General features: G+C 42.8%; 1 protein-coding gene and 1 long non-coding RNA gene across 2 annotated transcripts; one reads left to right on the forward strand and one right to left on the reverse strand.

Annotated features, from left to right (window-relative positions):
- Positions 1–869: 869 nt before the first annotated feature.
- On the reverse strand, positions 870–11,633 carry LOC308357335. Its single transcript, XR_013968186.1, has 4 exons — positions 11,268–11,633; positions 6,730–6,982; positions 5,941–5,963; positions 870–2,961 (listed from the first exon to the last, which is right to left on the reverse strand). It is a non-coding gene; the product is annotated as an uncharacterized lncRNA (long non-coding RNA).
- A 580-nt stretch (positions 11,634–12,213) lies between these two features.
- KCNJ2 (potassium inwardly rectifying channel subfamily J member 2) lies at positions 12,214–18,920 on the forward strand (the record flags this gene model as incomplete). The annotated part of the gene is made up of 2 exons (XM_080826998.1): positions 12,214–12,383; positions 17,422–18,920. Exon 2 carries the CDS (start codon positions 17,637–17,639, stop codon positions 18,918–18,920), a length of 1,284 nt encoding a protein of 427 aa, XP_080683124.1. The 5' UTR covers positions 12,214–12,383; positions 17,422–17,636.
- Between the last annotated feature and the right edge of the window lie 3,489 nt (positions 18,921–22,409).

Consider the following 22,409-nt stretch of genomic DNA (forward strand, 5'->3'; position numbering starts at 1 on the left):
AATTTTGACATGGACGTGAACTTGATCAAAAATATGCCAGCTCTAATTAGTTTGAACAGAAAATATTTATTTGAATACATATTTTATACTCCATATATGGTTATTCCTAAAAGTAAGTTTATGAGCATTTTCTCTCCATTTTAACAAGGAGGCACCAGCGGTTCAATAAATCCTACCATTAAATGTATTCAGCTGCTAGTTACTAGAGCTGAGGAATGGCTTTCCTACCATTTATGCTCAATTTGGCCTAATGCCCACAGCAGTATTCTGGACTGGTGGTCAGCAAACTTTGTCCATAAGGGGCCAGAGAGTCAGTATCCCAGGGTTTGTGGGCCACACGGGGGCTCTGTCTCTTGTACTCAACTTAGCTGTTACATCACAGAAGCAGCAGTCATAGACGATCTGTAAGCATCCAAGAGTGGCTACGTTCCAGTTACAAATTTACTAATGAAGATAGAAATTTGAATTTTATAAAATAGTCTCGTGTCACAAAACATTATTCTTTCAATTTTCTTCCACCTACAGTTAAGAACTGTAAACCCTTCTTAGCTCAGGAGCTGTATAGACGGTGAGCCAGATTTTGGCCCATGGGCTACAGTTTTGCAGATCCCACCCTGTTCCAGAACAGGGGAAAGGGTGACATCCTTGATTTAAAAAGAAAGCTCCGGATTTCAGGAAAAAGTTTTCATTTTCTAAGAGTCTTGTAATACAGGGACATTTGCATATAAACAGTGATTTTGGCTCTGGTTCCCTTTCTTGACGTCGATACTCGCCCATCAAAATCCTCAATCTTAAATCGTTTCCATGAACAAAATAAAGGGGATTTTAAAATAAAATTCTACCCAAGGAATCAAGTTTTTTTTTTTTTTAATTGTATTTAAAGGAAGAAAGTCTCCGAATGACTCTATCTCAAAATGTCTCTTTTTTTCCCCCCTGGGTTGCTACCTTTCTCATTTCACTTGAGTCCTTCATTAGTACTTCTAGTATGAGTTAACTACAGAAAAGTTCCCAAGACCACCTCTTCCAGGTACCATCCTGATCTAGATCTGCCATTGAGCTCCATGGCCAGGAAGCATCATAAAGGTTTTCCTTGAGACATTAGCGTAGGAACCACAAGGAAGGAGGAGGAGAGGGGAGGAAGGGAAGAGAGTGACATTGGTAGGACAGGGCCCCGGGGGGGCAGCCATGCACCACTCATCATTGGGCTTCTTAGGCAAGTACCTGGCTACCCAGATGCTGCCAGGGCCAAAGACAAACATGCAACTTTTCCCATTAGTGTGACTACTGATGTCCCTGTTCTCCAGCTGATGGAAAATTCCTAGAGGAGAAAGGGGAAAAAGGAAAGAGGACTGCTGGGTGGGGAGGGAGTTAAGGGATCCGAGCGGTGGGGGTGGGGGGTGGGGCTGGGAGGTAGGCAGAGGGCTGCAGTCTAGCTCCTGCCACTTTCTATCCCTCCATCCCCACCCTGCCACCACCCCAAACTGGACCCTCTACAGAGTGCTCAGGGTGCAACTAGTTTGCTCCCATAGGGAAGCCTCCACTACAGGATTAGGACCTAGAGGACTGCAGCATCTGGCTCGCTCACTCTGGAGAATTTGATCTCATCTATAAGAGAAAACAAATGCATGTCCTCTATTTTTCTCCAGGACCATTTTCGTTTTTGTTTGTTTGTTTGTTTGTTGGCTTTTTCTCTCTTTGTTTGTTGGCTCATAATTCTTTCTGAAGTCAAGTTCCTTTGGCTGTTGAAGCCATCCCCCCTCCTCACAGTAAGGTTAAGATTGGGACAAAACAGCTGTAATTCTAGAACTTGTCAGCCAGAATCAGACCGTCACAAACCAATCACCCAAGGCTGCTCCCTGCTCCCAATAGTTGAGATTATTTTTCCATGATGTAATGAACCTTTTAGAACCTTCTGGAAGAAAAATCAGCAGCAAATACATCTCTCTGTCTAGAGATCCCTTCAAACCAGAAGGTTTTCGAGAAGGTTTTTAGACCAGAAGCATTACTTATGGATGTCGCCATTGTTGTTCCTTGCAAGGAAGAGAATAAAAGCGTAATCGTACTAGGTCATGTGTAAATTTATGCTGTTTTTACTGGCTCTTAACCCTTTTCCTTCCAGGAATTGTTAAGTTCCTTTGCAGTCATATATCAGTCCTTGGGTACGTTCTCACCACGGGTGACCGTTTGACGGTAAGGTTCCTCAGTAGACCAACAGAATAGAAGTCGGGTCACAGAGCGGACTCCCTGGAAATTACGTAAGAGAAATAAATACCCTGGTATTTGCTCAGAGAGGAAATTAGGAAATTCGCTTCGAGCATGAACTCATAGACTCTCTCCAATTCTCCTGTGAGAAAAATTTTTCTTGGTCTGAGAGGGTCTTCAGAGGAGTTAGGGGGTGAAACCTTGTAGGAGAGATCTCCAGTCTCCATGTTACTCGACATGGGACTGCGGGTCAGGCTGCCTTCCTTGTGGCGGAGACCCTGAAGAAGGTTCAGGAGACAGGAGAACGAACAGGACACCTGTCCATGCCTGGAGGGAGTCTTCCTCCTGTTGCTGTTCTCTCTTTCCTTTTGGGGTTTCATGTCATGGCCCATAAGTCAATTCACAGAGAATTGCTTTCCCTTGTGGAAAAAATGATTTCAAAAAATCGTTTTTATGTTTTTATTTGTATTTTGTGCCGCCTGGACTATTTCACCTGCAGGGTATGGGTTGGTTTTTATACTAAGGGTGCTTGAGGCTTTTCTGGCAAGTTGCTTTGATGGGCTGTGCCTTTGTAATGGAGCTGGAATCATGCAGATCTGAAATGCATTTGCAGAGATGAACCAAATGCTGAATAATGCTAATAATACAATTCTAAGTGCCCTGCCTGGATCGCTGGCTATGTCTGGGTCCTCTTATCTTGTAGGATTTGAAAAAATGTGTGGACCATGGAGAGGAAAAATGAACCAAGGCGAGCAGTGCCTGAGGAAAGAAGATAGAACAGAGAGAGGAGTGAATTAATATCTGTGCTTAATTCACTTAGGAAAGAGCGCCGATTCATTGTGAGCACAGGATTAAGGAGGTTTGCCTACATCTCCATTATACTGCCTGGATTCTGACACTATGAATATGGCACCGGTGACAGTCTTTGGCACTAAATGATGCTTTGACCAAGTAGATGTTCAGATAACTTCTGCCAGGAAATCCAAGTTAACACTTTCATCGTCTACCGCTCCAAGGGAAGAACTGCTTACCATGTGCGCTTAGCTAGCGTTTTGCAGAAAGACTGAAGCTGTTTAGCCTCAGAGCTTTATAGATCATTCTATTTTTGGAAAATACTGAGAGAGTCGCCACTATCTGCTTTGAAAGTTTCATATTTTCATGCATAAGAAATATGTGTGCAATGGGTGAGTAGATAATTTTTTAAATTGCAAATTTTAAAATATAACTGAATGCTTAAACACCATAAAATCAGAATCATGAAAGCGAGTTGCCGAGAAATTGAAGTCTGGAAGCAGGCTACAAATCTTTTGTCAGAACTAAATAGCTACATATCCAAAATTGAACCGTCTTCAATGTCTTGTGAGGTTTTTAGATATGACGCCATGAGGTCAAGAGATAGAACGTTGTGTGTGTGTGATTTTCACATTTATGCACTTTGATTTTGCTTTGCGTCCACTAATTTACTAAGTACATTCCTTCTTTCACTTAAACCAGTACTAAGGAGGCACTAGATTTTTATTTAAAAATAATAGGCATTAAGAACAATAGCTTTGGGTTTTAACCTTTGCCCAAGTAGGAAATACATCATTATCTTTCAAGGATTTTTCTTTTTGGAAAGCTTTATTGTGGGTAAAGTTAACACATATAAGAGGTTTAATCTCAGTCAATGGGAAAGCTAGCTCTCTTAATTGATTTTTTTCCCTCAAGTTGTAGACTTGGTGTTTCAGTTTACATGCAGGAAGATGACCATGGGGTGACAAGAAGGCATTATTTATAGTGTCTGCTAAAATTTGGCGATTCAGTTATGCCAACCATATACACGGACAGACTTAGCATAAATATACATTTTTAAAACGAGATCTTCCTTGCTGATAAGATCAGAAGCTGAAACACCATGACAGAATTTAAGTCTGTGCAATAAATTCAGAGTTTCTCTGTGGCTAACTATAGAAACAATTTTCTGAAATGCTCCTTTCCAGTGATCATTCCTCTGGATTTCTTTACATTTAGAATGGACTGGATGGAGCTCAAATCCAAATGGAGGAAGAAATAACTGGGTTTGATCCTAATTAGTACACTAAAATATCTAAGTAAGCACTTGTAAAATGGGCAGCAACATAACTTGGGTTTTCTTTTAAAAACCATATAATGTTATCAATGTTTTTCCTGCTATCAGGAGTCATTAATGTGATCGGTGACTATGAGGTATAGCATTTGATTTCTGCATAGTGGTGCTACAAGTTACGCATCTGTAACTTGTACACAGGGCTTTGAATATTAAAAAATAAGTTGACCAAGGGCCGATGAAGGCTGTCTACCTGCAGAACACAAGTCAATGAAGGAGAAAAACGATCAGTCATCTCCTCAGATACGGATCAAAATTTACTTTTTTTTTTTTAAAGATTTTATTTATTTGACAGACGGAGATCACAAGGAAGCAGAGAGGCAGGCAGAGAGAGAGTGGGAAGCAGGCTCCCCGTTGAGCAGAGAGTCCCATGCGGGGCTCCATCCCAGACCCCGGGATCATGACCCGAGCCAAAGACAGAGGCTTTAACCCACTGAGCCACCCAGGCGCCCCCGAATTTACTTTTAAAGTGGAAGAAAGTCTCCCACTGGGAAGCTTAAGAATTGAGCTAAATATCTGGCAATAGGTCTTGCAGGAGGCGTGCGAGGCCAAATTTTATATATTATAGTCAATGTAGGAACCATTTGGGGGGAATTAGTCATTGGCTGTGAAAATTATCAGCCCTATTCTATGATTTCTAGGTTTGTCTGAGCACAGATGCCATGAAAAGTTATCCTCTGCAAAAAGCAGAGGAGGGAAACTTGGGCTTGAATTCCACAGGCTTAGAGGCTGGATCCGCAGCCTCCCCTCACACGAGGACCTTCCTCGCAACACGAATTTCTCTATCTCGATTTCCTTATCAGTTACCATTGGGATTCGGGAAATCACAGGAAGAGAAATCCAGAAGAAAAGATCACAGGGTAGGACGGCAGCCAGAGGCCACCGACAGAGAAATGACAGCGGGATCAGTATTCTAACAGCCCTGCTCTCTTCTCTTAGCCTGGCATTCAATCATTGGCAAGTCCCTCCCTGTCTAAACACTGAAGAGTCACTCCTCACGCTTGTCTTACGGGTCTACAGTCTGGCCCCAATTTAATGTTCAGCCCTCGTATCTCTTTATTCACGAATGTATTCAAAGGCTGACCATCACCTGGAAAATCTGCTTTGCTCTTCTCCCTCTAACACCAACCCATACTTCCATACAGCTGTGACAATGTCCCTAACCTCCTCAGATGCTTCCTCTTCATTTATCATTTTGGCACTGAAGCAGGCATTGCAACAGCTCGCTGTATTATTTAAAGGCTGATTATATATAAATATCTCTTGAAGACATCTTATTCCCCCAATTAAGTTACTCTATTTATTAACCTGATCATCATTAGTAGTAGTAGCACCAAGAGTTAGTGTATTTAATCCCACTGCCTAAGTGTTCATTATGTGTCAAGCACTTGAGGGGCATTATTTCTAATCCCTGTAACAGTCCCCTACAGCTGGCTGGATCAATGTCACAAACACAGAGCAGGCTGACCCAAAGCCCAAACACTCCCCACCAGGCAATGCCGTCACCACTGTCAAGGTCACACAACTTAGGATATCCTTGAGATTCAATGCATTGGGATTTGCCTTGAAACAATGCAATTAAAAAAAAAAAAAAAAGTTCCAAGAAAGCATACCTTTTGATTCCACATTTGGAAACCTAACAAGATAGGAGGAGAAGAAGATAAACAATTAACAGGAGCATTTAATGCATCTTTATACAAGTATAAAACAAACAAAAAATATATAAAGGTATAAGAATAGGTGATGATTCATCCAAGTATGGTTCATACATGTTACGGATGTGAAATATAAGTAAACATTAAAACATATGTTTTCAAATGAATTTTAGTTGCATGACAAACACACATAAAAAGTATGATACCCATGTATCAAAAACATGACATAATGGATCCCAAAATCATAAAAAATATAACTACAAAGATATAAAAACAGAAACAGAAAGATAGGAAAAGGGGGAAGAGATATACCAAAATATTTACAATGGTGGGAATATGGATTTATTTTCTATGTTTTCCATCATTCATCTATCTACATTTTTAATGTTTACCTTGGACATTTTCCATAATTGCTTTGACAATTACAAAAAAAAAAGACCTACACATACTCAACACTTGAAAAATCACACACACACACACACTGTTAAAACCAACATCCCAAAACCTAGACATTCGGATATGTACCCTTTTCTTCAAAAGTAACATGAGCAAAAAAAAAAAAAAAAAAAAAAAGTAACATGACAGGATCACTGACATTACTCAAAACATGTTTTGTATATTCTTTGTATCTTGTGGCATAGTCCTGAAATGTCTACAATAGTGACTACAATGGTTGTTTGAAGTTGTTTCTTGTTGTTGTTAGTTCTGGAAAACACCAAGTTGCAGGCATTTTTATAATAAGGTTACCTGACCCGAGGAGGTGCCATCCACTTGAACAGAGAATGAACCCGGGACTTAGGGTCATTATCTCTAAGGGAGCTAATGTGCCACAGACAACAGGGATGAAATGGTCATCATCATCGCTGTGTTAAGAGCCACGGTCATGGGGGGTCTGGAGGATGCAGCATTTTCAGAGTGTAGTCATCTCACCCACATGAAATACGTAAAGTCTTCCAAAGCACGACAGAAGAGTAATTTGCTAAATAATAATTCAGCTGCTCTGGAATCGTGAATTAAAAAAAAAAATGATCCCACTCATTATTGTTGGCTTTAACATATCTGACGGAAAATAAAGATCATATTAATGGACACAGTAAGCACTCAGATGATCTCTCAGTAAATGACTATATATGACTTTGTTGTACATATATATGTAAACATATGCACATTTGCAGACACAAAGGCACCTCCCTTACCCAGAGGTCTCCCTCAACTATTCATTATACAGTAAATGCAAGGACTAAAGCATTTAAATGCTCTGAGAAGCCAAAATAGATGTCATAAATCCATATCCTGAAGCTTCTTGACCCAAAAAGGAAACTGACCAAAACAAGGTAACTCCAAATTTGGCATCTGCTCATACTATTTCAAAAATATATATCCACTTTAAACCCTTTAGATTATATTTGCTTTCACTTTGCACATATTTTTAAGCAACCTTGGTTATGTAATTTCTCAGTCCAGAGCAGACGAGAATCAACGAATTAGATAGAGCACGGTGACAGCCTGATATATTTGGCAGAAGCAAAAATGAGAAGTGAAGGCTGTCATTGGTGGAGAAGAGGGAAAAAACAAACAGAAGACTTAAATAAGCTTAGTTTATGGTCATTTAACATAGACAACATTGCTTTCACTGTATCTGGATAGTCCCCCTCTGTTGCAGGTAAAAATGAAATAGTTGATGTTTATTATAATGATACTGAGTCATTGTTCAAAAGTCGTAGTCTACTCAAAAACACTGTTACTTTCATTCCCTCATTCAGCTGACATTTATTGAGACTGATATATTTCCTTGCCGGGTGCAAGGCAATGAGGATATAAAGAGAAAAAAAGACACTGCAGTGGATTTTGAAAAGTGGAAATAATATAGGGAGACGTATTTGTAGTAGCATGAGAAGAACAAAACTTCAAAACATGCTAGAGTGTTCCAGGGGCAATCAGCTAGAGTTCGAGGATGCATACAGTGTATTAGAGATGATGGTTCTCAGCACAAACGATTGTCCATTAGTTGGAAAAGCTATGATGTGATATATGCTGCATTCCCACGTATGTCAGAAAAATAAGGCATCATCACTGTGTGCCCCAGTGGTCACAAATGGCCAGTAAGCCTTATGGAATAAAGCCCACTGCTTTAGAAGAAAAAAAACGTCTGTGTAAGCAGAGACATACAGCCTTTGTAGAAGCAGCTTCTAATTTATACACATGATTACATGTGTATTGACAGATCTGGAAGCATAACAGGCGTTTTAGGACATAAACTGAATGAAGAGGCAATCCTGTCTTCTGGTTCTCTCTTAGCATCCTTAACCCAGCTCTACATGGCAATATGTCACACGTATTAAAACCTCCATTCTAAATATGCCCATGAATTCGAGTTGATTTCACTCCTCAGACACTCTCCAGAATTTTTTTTTCCTTGCATGATTGATTTTAGCACTTCAGTCATAAGCTGCCTTATTTATACTGTCATTTGGCCATTCGATTTCACTTGTGCATTGCTTGTCTTCTCAATGAGAGACTGTGAATTCTCAGAGGGAAGGAACTGTTCCTCCCAGGGCTCTTAAGGATCCCGTATCCCTCAGCCTATCACAAAACTACAAAGTATTTACTCAACAAATACATTTATGGAATTTAACATAAAGATGAAATCTTACCAGGATGGTAAGTGAAATTGCCAGACCTGTTTTCCCATTGATAAGATGACATTCAGTGTTGGGCACCTGGGTGGCTCACTCAGTTGGCTCTGCCTTCGGCTCAGGTCATGCTCCCAGGGTCCTGGGACTGAGTCCCACAGTGGGCTCCCTGCTTGGCCAGGAACCTGCTTCTCCCTCTGGTTTTGCTGCTTCTCCCCCCTCCCACTTGTTCTCATTCCCTCTCTCTCAAACAAATAAATAAAATCTTAAAAAAAAAAATTACATTCAGTGCCTTAAATACCATAGTCAATGGCTTGTCCTCATGGCAGCAGATTGCAAACTCATCCTGCCTACACTTTAAGTTCACCCGACGTTTCTCATTTATGCTATTAATTATTACTGTGAAGATCAGTAAGGGGTTCTCAATACTGGCAGACACAAATGAGAGATTTTCATTTCTCATCATTGTAAAATTGGACTGCATATATATAGCATTTACTATATGGCATATACTCATATACTATATATGAGAGCCATATATAGTTAATGGAAGTCTGAAAATACATCAAATTGCTAGAGATATTTATATAAGTGCAAAGGAAAGATTTGTGCTGCTAGGGGAACAATCACCTTCTGCGTCACACAACCATTCATAATCTGAGCTGCAGATCTAGATTATGACTAATATTTGGCTCTAATATTATAGGTGGTTACTGTGGAGGGAATCAGTAAGAGCAAAACTGTCATTTCCTTGGAAAAAATTAATCCACAGATGGATCCCAACACCCAACTGCACTGGTGTCCAAAACTAACGGGGATTTTTGCTAAATAAGGACTGATTCAGCCAAAAAAGATACTCTGACTAGAGAAATTTGTATCATGCATCACTCCAAAAAGTGCTGAAGACTTTGGAACACTAGAATTTTCCTAATAGGCTCATAGTGAAGAGTCACTTATTAATTAAAATGCACATTTAATTTTTTTCATTTATAGCAGGAAACAGTGGAGTTAATCAATGCTATCCTGCATTTACAAAGTTACACTTATTTACAAAATGTAATCCTTCATTTTCCTTATGTAGCTAAATCATTAAGGTACAACTTCGATTCAGGCTGGGAAGGTGCTTATTCCAATAATCAGTTTTTCTCGAACTTTCTACTCTTCAAGAAATAAGCATTGCTGTATATCAGCTCATGGTGGGGAAGAGTGATGTTTAAGAAAGATTAGGATATGTCTATTTATTTGCCTGCTCCCATAACTAAATTTACACAACCAACCATAATCTTATAACTCTGTGTTCATTTCTTTGAAGATTCTTCTATTATATGAAACTATCTTGGCCTATGGTGTACTCAGTTTATTTAGAGAAGAATATTAAAATAAAACAATTTCAATCCATGTTCCAGAGAAATGGGACCCTTTTCTGGGTGACTGATTTTCAAAAAGAGCTCATTACCTGGAAATAAAAATGCTGCCTCTCTGAATTCACACGGTTTGGAAAATTCCTAGCTATCCGCAGATGCACAGATTGAATCATAATAAAGAAGAGAACATACATCATGATTAATTTCCTCTTCCCATTTAGGCTTAATATGTTTTAAGGGATTCACTGGACCTCTCCCACCTGTTTCTTAGAAGAAATCCATGCCGAAACACATTTCAGAAGAAGCATATTGTGGTGGGGTGAGATGTTACAACTTCTCCTCCCTTTGACTACATAGAATTTTAGCTCCTCTGTCTCCACGCTTTTAGCTCGGGGCTACAGACTGGGTTTCTATACACCCATCTATTTTGCAGAGCTAATTCAAGCTGTTTAAAAGTAATGCATGACTTAATAAATACTAAAGTAGACAGACCCCTTCCCCTCCTTCCCCCGCCCCCCCAGCCCCCACGGTGTGAGGTTTTTCCACCCCCCACCCCCCCCCCCACCCCCTCCGCCGCACACACGGGGTTTTAAAAGGCAAGGCGGTTACAGGGCTTGGAAGACTGCATAATGTCAGCGAGTGAATGGAACGGCAATACGTTTGGCTCTCACAGCAGAAACACCGCATGCACAACTTATCCCACACTTTAAAATTTCAGTATCTCGCTCGGTGCTAGGAAAAGCGGCACACTTGCTAAAGCAGGGTTAAGGACGCATCTGCAAAACCCAGCCCATCTCACCAGCACCTCCTAGGGGCCGTAGGAGGGAATGAGGCTAGGCAGCGGGCACCCGCGCAGACCCTTTCCTTGAATTGCCGGTTTCCCCTCCCCTACACGCAAAAATGCACCGGGTCTGTGCCGCCGGGAATACGAGCCAGCTTGGCGAAGCAGTTCGGCGACTCTAGGAAGGCCTTTAGAGGTTTAACCAAACTGCACGAAAGACGCATTCGCTCGCTTGAGGCAATAAACATTACACACACACACAGGAATTTCAAACTCTGTGTAAGGAAGACTCCTAAATATATTGCGTCCTTTAAGAGCAAAGCTTCGTTGTGACACCACAGTACTCAGAGGTACACGCGCTCACTCCGTTTACACACAGACACACACACCGACACACGGACACACGGATCAATCTGCAAAGTTCCAGGATCCAGACGCGGTTAACACTGAAGCTGACACAGGTTTTTTGCTTTTTTTTTTTTTTTTAAAGGGTCTGCATGCTCTTGCCTGGTTGCTGGGATTGAGGCTGGGAGGCGCTGATGCGAGGGCAGAGCTGAATGTCTGTAGGAGTTGCTGTTCCAGAGAATTCATTACTCTAATTGCTCTGATTTTAGATCAGTAGAGCGTGCCGGGCGGTGGTGGAGAAAGCGATTGAGGGCGGACAGTGCGAGAGGGAACGAGTCGTTCACCCTTCAGAGGAGTCTGGGCGCTTTGTAAGTAATTCACCAACAGCCCGGAGCAGAAGGAGCCCAGCGGCTCTGCAGTTGCAACAGTTGTGCGCGTCTAAATCCAGCCGGGTTCCGCGCGCCGGTCCCGGTCCCGGTCCCGGTCCCGGTCCCGGTCCCGGTCCCTGTCCCTTTCCCCGTTGGACTCGCGGCTCCTCCGCGCACCGCAGGTTCTGCGGGGAATTGGGCGGGGGGGGGGCTGGGGTGGGCGGGGGGCGCTGGGTGGGAGCGAGGGGAGAGGGAGACGCGCCTGGGCTGAAATGCAACCCTCCCCGCCCGCAAACGTTTCGCCCGGCCCTGGCACCTCGCGGGCCGCTCTAGGAGCACGCCCGGCACCGCCGCCCCCGAGCAGAGGGAAAGGGAAGTGCGGGGCTCGGAGAGGGCTTAGGAAGCTTTGCCCAAGGCCACGCTGCAATTAGGCAGCCGCAAACGCCCGGCCGCGGAGCTTCCCACCTGCTGCTGCTGTCCCAGCTGGGGCGCCACCTCCTCCTCCCCGGCCGGGGCCGGACTTCCAGACCCGGCTCGGAGGGCGGAGGGGGTGGGGGGGGGGAGGAAGCGGCGGCAGGTTCTCCTCGCTGGCAGCGTCGCGGGCCGCGGGTGTAGCATCGTCCCCTCCCCGCCGCGATTCCCGGGGCCGGCCCGTGCGGCCAGGCGCGCTGCGATTGGCTGGCCGGGGCCGGGGGGCGGAGCCAGGCGGGCCGGTATCTCAAAAGAGCCCAGGATATTGCAGAGCGCTCTGGAGCCCTGGCCAGCGCGCAGCCTTCCCCGGCGCCGGCAAGCTGGGTCTTGGGGATTCTGGTTTGCTTTGGCTCACTCGCTTTTACAAACTACTGGATCTTACATGCCTCTGTACCCCCCACTTCCACTTCATGTCCCCATGCTCCTGCGCCAGCAACAGGTAAGGGCTGCTGTGTGTTTTCTTCCCTCCTTGTCTCCCGCTGCCTGGGTGTCCTGGGGAGTGGACTCGGGCCGCCGTCCCCAACCCTCCCCTGCCCCGCTGCTCCAGAGGTGCCCAGCTGTCACGCTGCTGTAGCGCTTCCCGGCGCTGCGGACTCCCAGATCATGCCTATAGAGTTTGTGTGCGCACCAGAACATCCCCAGAGCTAAAAATACTGAGACATGCTTGGAACAGTTGAGCAATAGAAACAGATTTCTCCGCAGCATCTGTTTGTGCTCATTACTTCCAATGCACCAGCTGTAGCGAGATACTGAGTTTGGAGACAAGGGCGAGGGAGCCTGTGTTCGATTCTTGCTCGAAGGAAGGAAAAAAAAAAAAAAAAGCGGGGGCTGGGGAGTGCTTCTAGAACACTGGTCTCAAACCTTGGCAGACTTGGGGCTCAGCCTAGTCTTGATCCTTCGCGTCTTTTTTTTTTTTTTTTTTTTTTTTTTTTCCCCTTTGTCATTGCTTCAAGTGTAGCGTCGAGTTCCAAACAGAGCGAGCGTCTCAAAGTTGCTTTGCTGGGGAAAGAGAGCGCGAGACCGAGTTGGATTTCAGCCCGAAGCCCACAAAACTTTCACATCCTATGTCACTCTCTCCTAAGCAACGTATTATTCTTAGTAATAATAGCATTAATATCTAAGTTGAAGACAGCGTGGTTTCAGGAAAGCACAGTGGATTCTACAAAAAGATTGCATCATAACATAGACTCGTCATGACAATTGAAAAAAAAAAATCGAGATAGGAAATGGGCAGTTTAATGTCTGTGCCTGGATGAGCCTTACCAGTGGGATGGTAACTAGGATACTGCTGTGAATCCTGGGGGTTTTCATAGACTCAGAACTTACCTGTTAGGAAACAGGGCATTGAAGACCTGTTTGGGGTATGCAAAGAATGCATCTTGCCTTTTATCACTTGCTTTCTTTTCCCATTAATAATCAATACGCTGTTAGATTTCCCTCTCACTAACCAGTGCCCTAGGTCTGCTGTATATTACCTGTACACTTGTTAGCATTTCCCAGCTCACTTACACCCCCCACCCCAATACTTTATTTATATTTGCCAATAGCTGGAAAAATCTCAAGGCTCAGTAGTAAGAGATATTACTACAGGGATGGTGAGAGGGGTCAAAGTTGGGGTCAAGGTCATTTAACTACTTTGCTTTTAACCCGTCTCCCTCCTGTTTTCCCTATACTTTCTTTAAATTTATTGGTATCCATAGGAATATTTGTTCTAAACTCCTGTGAATTTGGCCTTTTTTTTTTTTTTTGGACACACCATATTTCTACTCTCTTCTGATGCCCCAGGTGTAGAAGCTCTGGGTAGCTGTAAAGTCCTTGTATGACTTCTCAGTAGCATGAAAGATTGGCCACATCTTTACCTGAACAGATAGACCGTTGCAGGGTTTTTTTTTTTTCCTTAAATCACCAGATATGTGTATTTCTCAGCATTTGCAAATGCTGAGTGATGCTCCGTGCACTGCTGAATATAGATTTTAAAGTGCTCACAGAGATAAATGCCGATCCCTCTGCCCTTCCCTTCTTCCCCCTCCCCCTCCCTTCTGTTTACTGAGCTCCTAAGAGGTTGCTTTGCTAGCAGTTGTGCCCACATAGCAACATGTGCCCAGAGCACACTCAGGCTGGTCTATATGGCGTCAGCTGGGGAATAACTGCTCTGAACACTCATTAGCAGACCTCTCTCTCAGCCCAGCACACTTTCTTTTACTGTCCTTATTTGCAATCCACAAACTTTCTCACCCATTGCACACCATGACCATATTATGAGATACATTTATTCTCATTTATTTGTCATAATTATGTTTTTCTAGTTTTCTATTGGAGATCTTTCCTATATGGGAAAAATTATTTAGATGCACTCATTTATACAGTGTTATCTCCTTGACCTTGAATTGATCTATAGGGCTCTCTCTCTTTAACATCTACCTAAGAGTGAAACGGCTGAACTATTTTTTTCCATTGCTTATGCTTAATTTTGGCTCAGCCTATAAATAGTCTTAACATGAACAGCACCACATGTAGCCTCTCAATTTCCCAGAAATACTTTCTACCTCATTGGCGATAGCATGGGTAAAATGATTATTTGTATCTATGAAATTTACATCAGGCCCTTAAGTATTTTGGCGGAGAGGGGAATTTACACGTTGTCCGTCAAATCAGTTATGGTTTCTCCTGAATTGCAACCCATCAAGGAGTCGGATCACTTAGTGTTCTCATCTCCTCTCAATCAAATGCTTCTCAAAAGAACTATTTTGAATATAGGCCTAAAATAAAGTTGCACAAAAGCCCTATTCTGAAGCAAAGTTTTTTTTCCAGACACTCACGAATTCGTGATTTTTTTAGTGAGAAAAAAGCAGGCAAGGGAGTTTTCTGCTTGCCTAAAGCCACTTGGGCATGTGGGCAGGTCAGTAAGGAGAGCGTCTTTTTCATGAACTATTAAGACAATCGCCCCAGCAAACTGTGGCAGGTTCCAGATTTTTGCTATGTGGTCAGCTCCCCCAAACTCTGAAGACACGTAACGTGTGTGCACACATACACACACACACAAATCTGTTTTGGAGTGTATTTATTTGAAGTGACAGAGGCTTCCACTTTGCCAAAAAAATCTTTTTTTCCCCCTTCCCAGGCAGAATGGTAAAATTTCTAAATGATGCTCCGCATGTGGAACAAATTCTGTCATTAACAGTGGAAATAAGACAATAAGAGTCATTCAATACAAGCTATTTTCAAAGTTCTAAAGGCAGGAGGCTCTTGGTAGGGAACTGGTATTGTGTGTTTTATGGAATTCCAACGAATGTCCTGGGGTCAAGATTTTTGGAAGGTCGTCATTCAGTCTTTGGATTTCAGATGGTTGTTATGCTTTAATCTGGAAAGAGTGCAGATATAAGTCAGAAGAAATTTGAAACTGTCTACTCACGGTCCCTAATGGTAACTCAGATGGAAGCGTTGTTTTGAATCATGAAAAGGGAATTTCTTGGGGTCGACTTGGAAGATTCTGAAGTCATTCAGACCTCAAGATACAAGCACTATTTAAATGAGGCCCCCCTCCCTTCCCCCGTTTTTGGAGAGTACACCCGCATCGGGTGTTCTATTATTACGTCTCTCTAGTTTTGCGTAGAAATCTTCGGCAATTTCATATGAGCCCAATAATCTGAAATCACTGTTAAAAAAAAAAAAAAAAATTCTCCCCATGTCCAGGATCTAGAACCCTGAGGGGTAGGAGTCTTATTTCTTTTGTCCAAGTACAAACTTCACAGGGAAGCAGACAAAACATTGAAGCAGGTGGAAGACTGGGAAGGCGCAGTAACTTCTTTTTATAAAGTAATTCAAAGGCACTTTCAAATCGGGCATCATTTACGTGTCAAAAGCTGCCAAAATGTAACACACATTGCAATTTTCACAGATGACTAATCTCAGGAAAAATGTGTTGGGGCACATTCTTGCATAATAACTTGGATAAGGAGGGAGAAGTGAAAAGACTGTAACAAGGCATTTTCAAAGACAATGCACCTTGCCCCTCTTTAAGGGGGTGTTCAGAAACTAGATAAATGACTTGTGTGATTTGTTTGCAGGTGGCTCAGCTGAAATTGGTTCTGTTAACTACTTAATCTCAATGTGGTTTTTGGGGGAGAACGAAAAAGTGGAGTCCTCGTTATCAGGGCTTTAGCAAATTTCTGCTCCTTTCCATCTGTTTTCCATCGTCCCCCTTTACTACAGGAGATCGATTGGGTGGCTGGACGAGGGGAGAATCACTGGTTTTTCGTTCTATGCTGTATTCATTTTGTTCATTTCTGTTTGATACAGGGAAACACTTTGGACTTTATCTTAAGACTTTTGTGAGTCAAGGGAAAAAAAAAATAGTTTCTTTAGAGGGAAGAGGGGAAGTTGAAGGAAATAGGTCGCTTTTCTCGAGGTTAGGATGAGGCTAGAGGAGAAAACTGAGAACTACTGTTTGTTCACATTAGGTAAAGGTGAGTGCCTTCTCCATGGGAACATAGAGCAAACAGCAGTGCTCGAAGTGAAAGTAAGCTGACTGACAATTATGATCCAGTCCTACAAAGTTGTCTCTGTTTGGGAAAACACAGAATTGGACCCACATGAAATGAGTTCCTGCCTTATCGCAGTTCGCTAAAGACCTGGTCCTTTGGCACAAAGGTGCTTACTTCCTAGCCTGTCATTACACATGGCAGTCCCATCTCCGGAGAATTTCAGGACTCATCACTAGGCAACAGACTCGCTCTTTATCCCCCAGAGCAAACCTACGCCTTCAAGTCAGAATCACTTGCACTAACAGAGATGTTATCGGAGATTTCTGCAAAGTGGCTGCTTGTAGTGTGTGAAGTGATGAAGCAAGCCCGAACAGTCTTCAGAAATTGGGACCGATTTCAGATCATTATAAGGGCTGTAGGCTCAGTTTTTTGTTTTTTTTTTAATTATCATTTAAACAAAATAGTCTGTGCCTTCTGATTTCCATCATGTCATCGAGGGCTCTGGTATTCTCCCATAATGCACCTGTACCTCAATTAATATTAACATTCTGCCTTGATATGCACTGTTCTCTAGACATGTCTGAGTTCTCAAAGCCTCGTGACAAACCTTGGACTAAGCAAGTCTTTCTTCTGCTTAATAACTTGGGACCCTAGCAAGTAGAGGAGGCCAGAGAGAGAATAAGAGAGGTTTATCTGTAAAAATAGAATCTCCTAGATTGCTGGAAACAATAGGGGGAAAAGACCCTGAAATTTTGATTGAAAGACTGTCCCAAACAATGAACTCTCCCATGTGTAATAACTTTATGCTTTTAAATACAATAAGAATATTTTTAGGGGATAAAGAAATGAAATACCTTATAATTTACTGCAGAGTATTTTTATCTGTATCTGGCTGTGTCTTGCTAGGAAACGTCGTTACTTAGAGAGTAGAACCCATTAATAATGACTTCTTTTCTAAAAAATAATGTCTTTTTTTGTTGTTGTTGTTTTCAGGACATGTACTCTGGATGTCAGCTGAGTTACTGAGGTAGCTTTGCATGTCCATAGACAGACCTTGGTAGACCCTCAAGGCTCCTGGAAACCCCCATCTCTCCTTCTTCTTTTTTGTGTGTGTCCTCACTGAACATTCAAAACTGTTTCTCCAAAGGGTTTTGCAAAAACTCAGACTGTTTTCCAAAGCAGAAGCACTGGCGTCCACAGCAGAAGCGATGGGCAGTGTGCGAACCAACCGCTATAGCATTGTCTCTTCAGAAGAAGACGGAATGAAGTTGGCCACCATGGCGGTTGCAAATGGCTTTGGGAACGGGAAGAGCAAAGTCCACACCCGACAACAGTGCAGGAGCCGCTTTGTGAAGAAAGATGGCCACTGTAATGTTCAGTTCATCAACGTGGGGGAGAAGGGACAGCGGTACCTTGCAGACATCTTTACCACATGCGTGGACATTCGCTGGCGGTGGATGCTGGTTATCTTCTGCCTGGCCTTCGTTCTCTCGTGGCTGTTCTTTGGCTGTGTGTTTTGGTTGATAGCTCTGCTCCATGGGGATCTGGATGTGTCAAAAGAGAGCAAAGCTTGTGTGTCTGAGGTCAACAGCTTCACGGCTGCCTTCCTTTTCTCCATTGAGACCCAGACAACCATAGGCTACGGCTTCAGGTGTGTCACGGACGAGTGCCCGATTGCTGTCTTCATGGTGGTGTTCCAGTCAATCGTGGGCTGCATCATCGACGCCTTCATCATTGGCGCCGTCATGGCGAAGATGGCAAAGCCAAAGAAGAGAAACGAGACTCTGGTCTTCAGTCACAACGCCGTGATCGCCATGAGAGACGGCAAGCTGTGCTTGATGTGGCGGGTGGGCAACCTCCGGAAAAGCCACCTGGTGGAAGCTCACGTGAGAGCCCAGCTGCTCAAATCCAGAATTACTTCAGAAGGGGAGTACATCCCCCTGGATCAGATAGATATCAATGTCGGGTTTGACAGCGGAATTGACCGCATATTTCTGGTGTCTCCGATCACAATAGTCCACGAAATTGATGAAGACAGTCCTTTATATGATCTGAGTAAACAGGACATTGACAACGCAGACTTTGAAATTGTGGTCATTCTGGAAGGTATGGTAGAAGCCACCGCCATGACCACACAATGCCGGAGCTCCTATCTGGCAAATGAAATCCTCTGGGGCCACCGCTACGAGCCTGTACTCTTTGAGGAGAAGCACTATTACAAAGTAGACTATTCGAGGTTCCACAAGACTTACGAGGTGCCCAATACTCCTCTTTGTAGTGCCAGAGACTTAGCAGAAAAGAAATATATCCTCTCAAACGCTAATTCATTTTGCTACGAAAATGAAGTCGCCCTCACAAGCAAAGAGGAAGATGACAGTGACAATGGGGTTCCAGAAAGCACCAGTACGGACACACCCCCTGACATAGACCTTCACAACCAGGCAAGTGTCCCTCTAGAGCCCAGGCCCTTACGGCGAGAGTCGGAGATATGACTGCTTCCTTCTCTGGAATATTTACTTTAAAATAACAGTCTGTTGGTCAAAGGCCCCAAACAGTTACTCAGACGACGGTACTGGTGAAGAGGTAGGTCAAGACGAGTGGCCACAAGGGACCGAGGCTAGCACGATGGTTTCCAAGAAAGACTGTAAGCTCGGAGATGAACATAAAGCACTCAACATCCCTCCCCTCCCCGCCCCTCCCCGCCCCTCCCCGCCCCTCCCCGCCCCGTGACCCAATGGCACATACATGTTATAGAATAAGTTATGGGGTTTTTATGTTTTGTTTTGTGTTTTTACAAAACTTGAACTTGCAGGCAAGCCTTGGTTGGGTATTTGACTAATCCAGAATGCTTCTCTTTAGGGAACAAGAATGTTTTTAATGGCATAACAAAGGCAAGACTCTGCCTTAATTTTTGAAAAGCTGCTAACTACATGAACACAAATTGTATTTTTGTTGCCGTGTAGTTTTTCTTTCGTGTAATTTAAAAGTCAGTGTTGAACTTTGTTGAAAGCTCATGATATGTGCTTCAAAGTGGCAAGTATTTGGCTATTAAGCTGCCAAAACGAGAGCCTGATTTTTTTGAGGCCAGTAATTTGTTTGCTAGAATTGATTTTTTTTTTTCTCTCTCTCTCTCTTTCTCTTTCTCTCTCTCTCTCTCTCTCTTTGGTTACATAAGGGCATTATGTAACACTAGCCAAATGGTAGCCTCTGGGTTTTGTTTTGTTTTTTTTTTTCTTCCATGATGTTAATGGGTTATCTCAAATTTTAAGTTAGACTACCTAAAATAAATACCAAAGATAATGCACATTTTTGCACAGTGGAGCTTAGACTAAAAAGAGTAGAAAGCCCCACGGCTGCCTTGAAATCAAGAAACGATAACTTTGAACCTCAGCAAGGCCTTGAACTGCCCTCTCCTCTTTCACCTTACTCAGAAATAGAACATCATACGCACAGAGTCTAGTCAGTGTCCTGCTTTTCCAATTTTGCTCTTTCATGCAACTTGTTTATGATAGGGGAAGAAGAAAGGTGAATTAAAATTCACACATATGCAATCAAAATACCTTTTCTCTCCTGCTTGCTAAGGCTGGCCAGGTCAACGACCAAGGTGAGAGAAGGTGATGTGCTCTTAGATTTTTCTGGATTTCCCCTTTTTGCACATTCCAAAATTTATTCCATAAGACCTAGGTTGGAGTTAGTTGGCTCAAAACCTGAGCTACCCAACGTGAAAGATAGACAGGTTTAAACCCTTGCGACTGAATACATTGCCCCAACTGTCAGGACATTTCCAGCTTGATTTCCCCTTTGAGAAGATGCCACGCCTGGCCTCTAGGCTGGTTCTTCCCATCAGCCTGTCTGGAGCGAGTCCTCCCACATCTGGGAGTTTGCAGATGTCAATGGGGGAGCCTGCGAGGTGTGGACCAACCACTTTGATGTAACACATCCGCCTAAGTATTCGGGAGGGAGAGGAAAGTGACTTTTTTTTTTTTTTTTTTTTTTTTCATGGTAGTGGGTAGGAATGAAAATGTCACAGTATTTTGGGGTCAACAAGAGCCATACAAAATATAACACAGCCACAAGTGGAGGAGATAATGATCTAAAAGGGTTATTTCTCCTTTATGGATGCACATTTGAGATGGGATCTGAACTGATTCTTGTCACCTGTAGAGCCCAAGAGCAGGTTACTAAGGACACATTGTTTTCCAGAAGTCTGTCCTGCCTGGCTGCCTGACTGCCTGACTGGATCGAAACATATATATATACATATATATATATTTTTTTTTTTTCTTTTTCCCCTGCTCTAACTCAATCATGGAACTCTTTTTTGGTTTAAGGTTCCTTAAGTGTGAAATCTGGGGGTTGCTGACTTTTCTTTTCCATTGGAGTCTCAAAATCAACTCTCTTATGGTATTATATCCCTGTATGCCATTAAAAAACAGCTTGTTCTGGAATCCTGTATTTTGTACGTCGAAGCGTGTGAGGGTCTCTGGGTCTTGCTCAGCCATCTCTGAAATGCCTTGCTTGCAATAATAGGACCGTGTCTGCTGTTCTCAGCCCTCAAAGCCGATGGGTTTGAAGACTGTGGCGTTCTTTTCCTGGAAACCGAGACAGAGATGTCAAGCAAGTGGTTGCTATTTTCAATCCAAATCTAGAGGCAGGTCGGGGAAGTCGTTCAGAGAGTTGGAGGACCTGGGATCGAGTGGACAAAAAGAATGGACAGACAAGGGAACAATTCGGCTGTCGAGGGCGAGAGGTTATGGAGGGCTTCTGCTGCTGCTATTTCGATATTTTGCAAAGGAAAATAATCAAACCAAAGAGTATTCCGTGATATGTAAATTACATGAAGATGCCGTGGAGCACAGAGGGGGCCACGAAGAGGGCTCCTTCCAAACCGAGTGCTGCCACTTCAGAAGACTTGAGAGAGTTGGAAGGGGGTGGTCTGGGGGCAGGAACGAGGGAGGGAAATCTTTCAACTTCTTTCTGAAGAACAGAAAAAAAAAAAAATCTAAAATTTCTGGTGCACAGGTTTGTTTTTGTTTTTGTTTTTGTTTTTCCAAGAAAATTTTGCAGAAGCTATGTTTTTAAAGTGTACATTTTATAAAGTTTATCAGATATTTTCATATTTAAAGCCAAATGTAAATAGAAGTCTGTAAAGGAAAAAAAAAATTGCCATAGAAAGTACAATTTCAGTGCAGCAATTTCGGAGAGCTAGTACCTCTATGCTACCGGTTAGCATGGTTTTAGCAAATATTTACCAGCCTTATAAGGTTCGTATTGCTATGTTCTGTTATTTATTTCAGCATGGACTGTTCCTTTGAAAGCTTTTTCTAGTTATTAGTATTTTAACAATTACAAGCTTTAAATGGCAATTTTTTTTTTTTTTTTTTTTTTTTTTTGTCAAGAGCCAAGACACAGGTAATGCACAATATTTTTTTGTTGCATTTTACCTTCAAAGCATTTGTCCTTGTTGACTGGGTCTCCTTAATTAGTGCACATACATCATTAGAATGAAGTCAGAGGAGACTCGCCGTGAATATCCAGGGTCTGTTCCCAGCTCCGTGTTGCTTCTCTATTGCAAGCAAACCCCCCGTTGAATTTACTACTCCCTTTTAAAGAATTTTTGCTCGTATCTGGATGGGCATTATATTTTTGGGAGGAGGCATAGATTCCTGGTTCTCCTATTTTTAAATAAAAGATAGACAAAGTGAATTCTATTTTGACTATTGAGAATGGAATAGTTTTCTAACCCTCTAAGAGTATACTTGAATCAGACATTGTAAGGATGTCAGTACAGCACTGTAGCCATTTCCAAATTCCTGGAGAAAGTCTGTTTTACCTTTTTAAAAAACAAAAACACAATAAACACTATTCATGCATTATTTCTTCACTTCCCTTCTTCCCTGTGAACTCCCATCCCAAACCTTGACTGTCTATGTGATGAGCTCAATCCCCCGAATCATGTTACCCATGCAAATGACAAATGT

Source organism: Martes martes, assembly GCF_963455335.1.
Source record: "Martes martes genome assembly, chromosome: 16".
Taxonomy (NCBI): Eukaryota; Metazoa; Chordata; class Mammalia; order Carnivora; family Mustelidae; genus Martes; species Martes martes.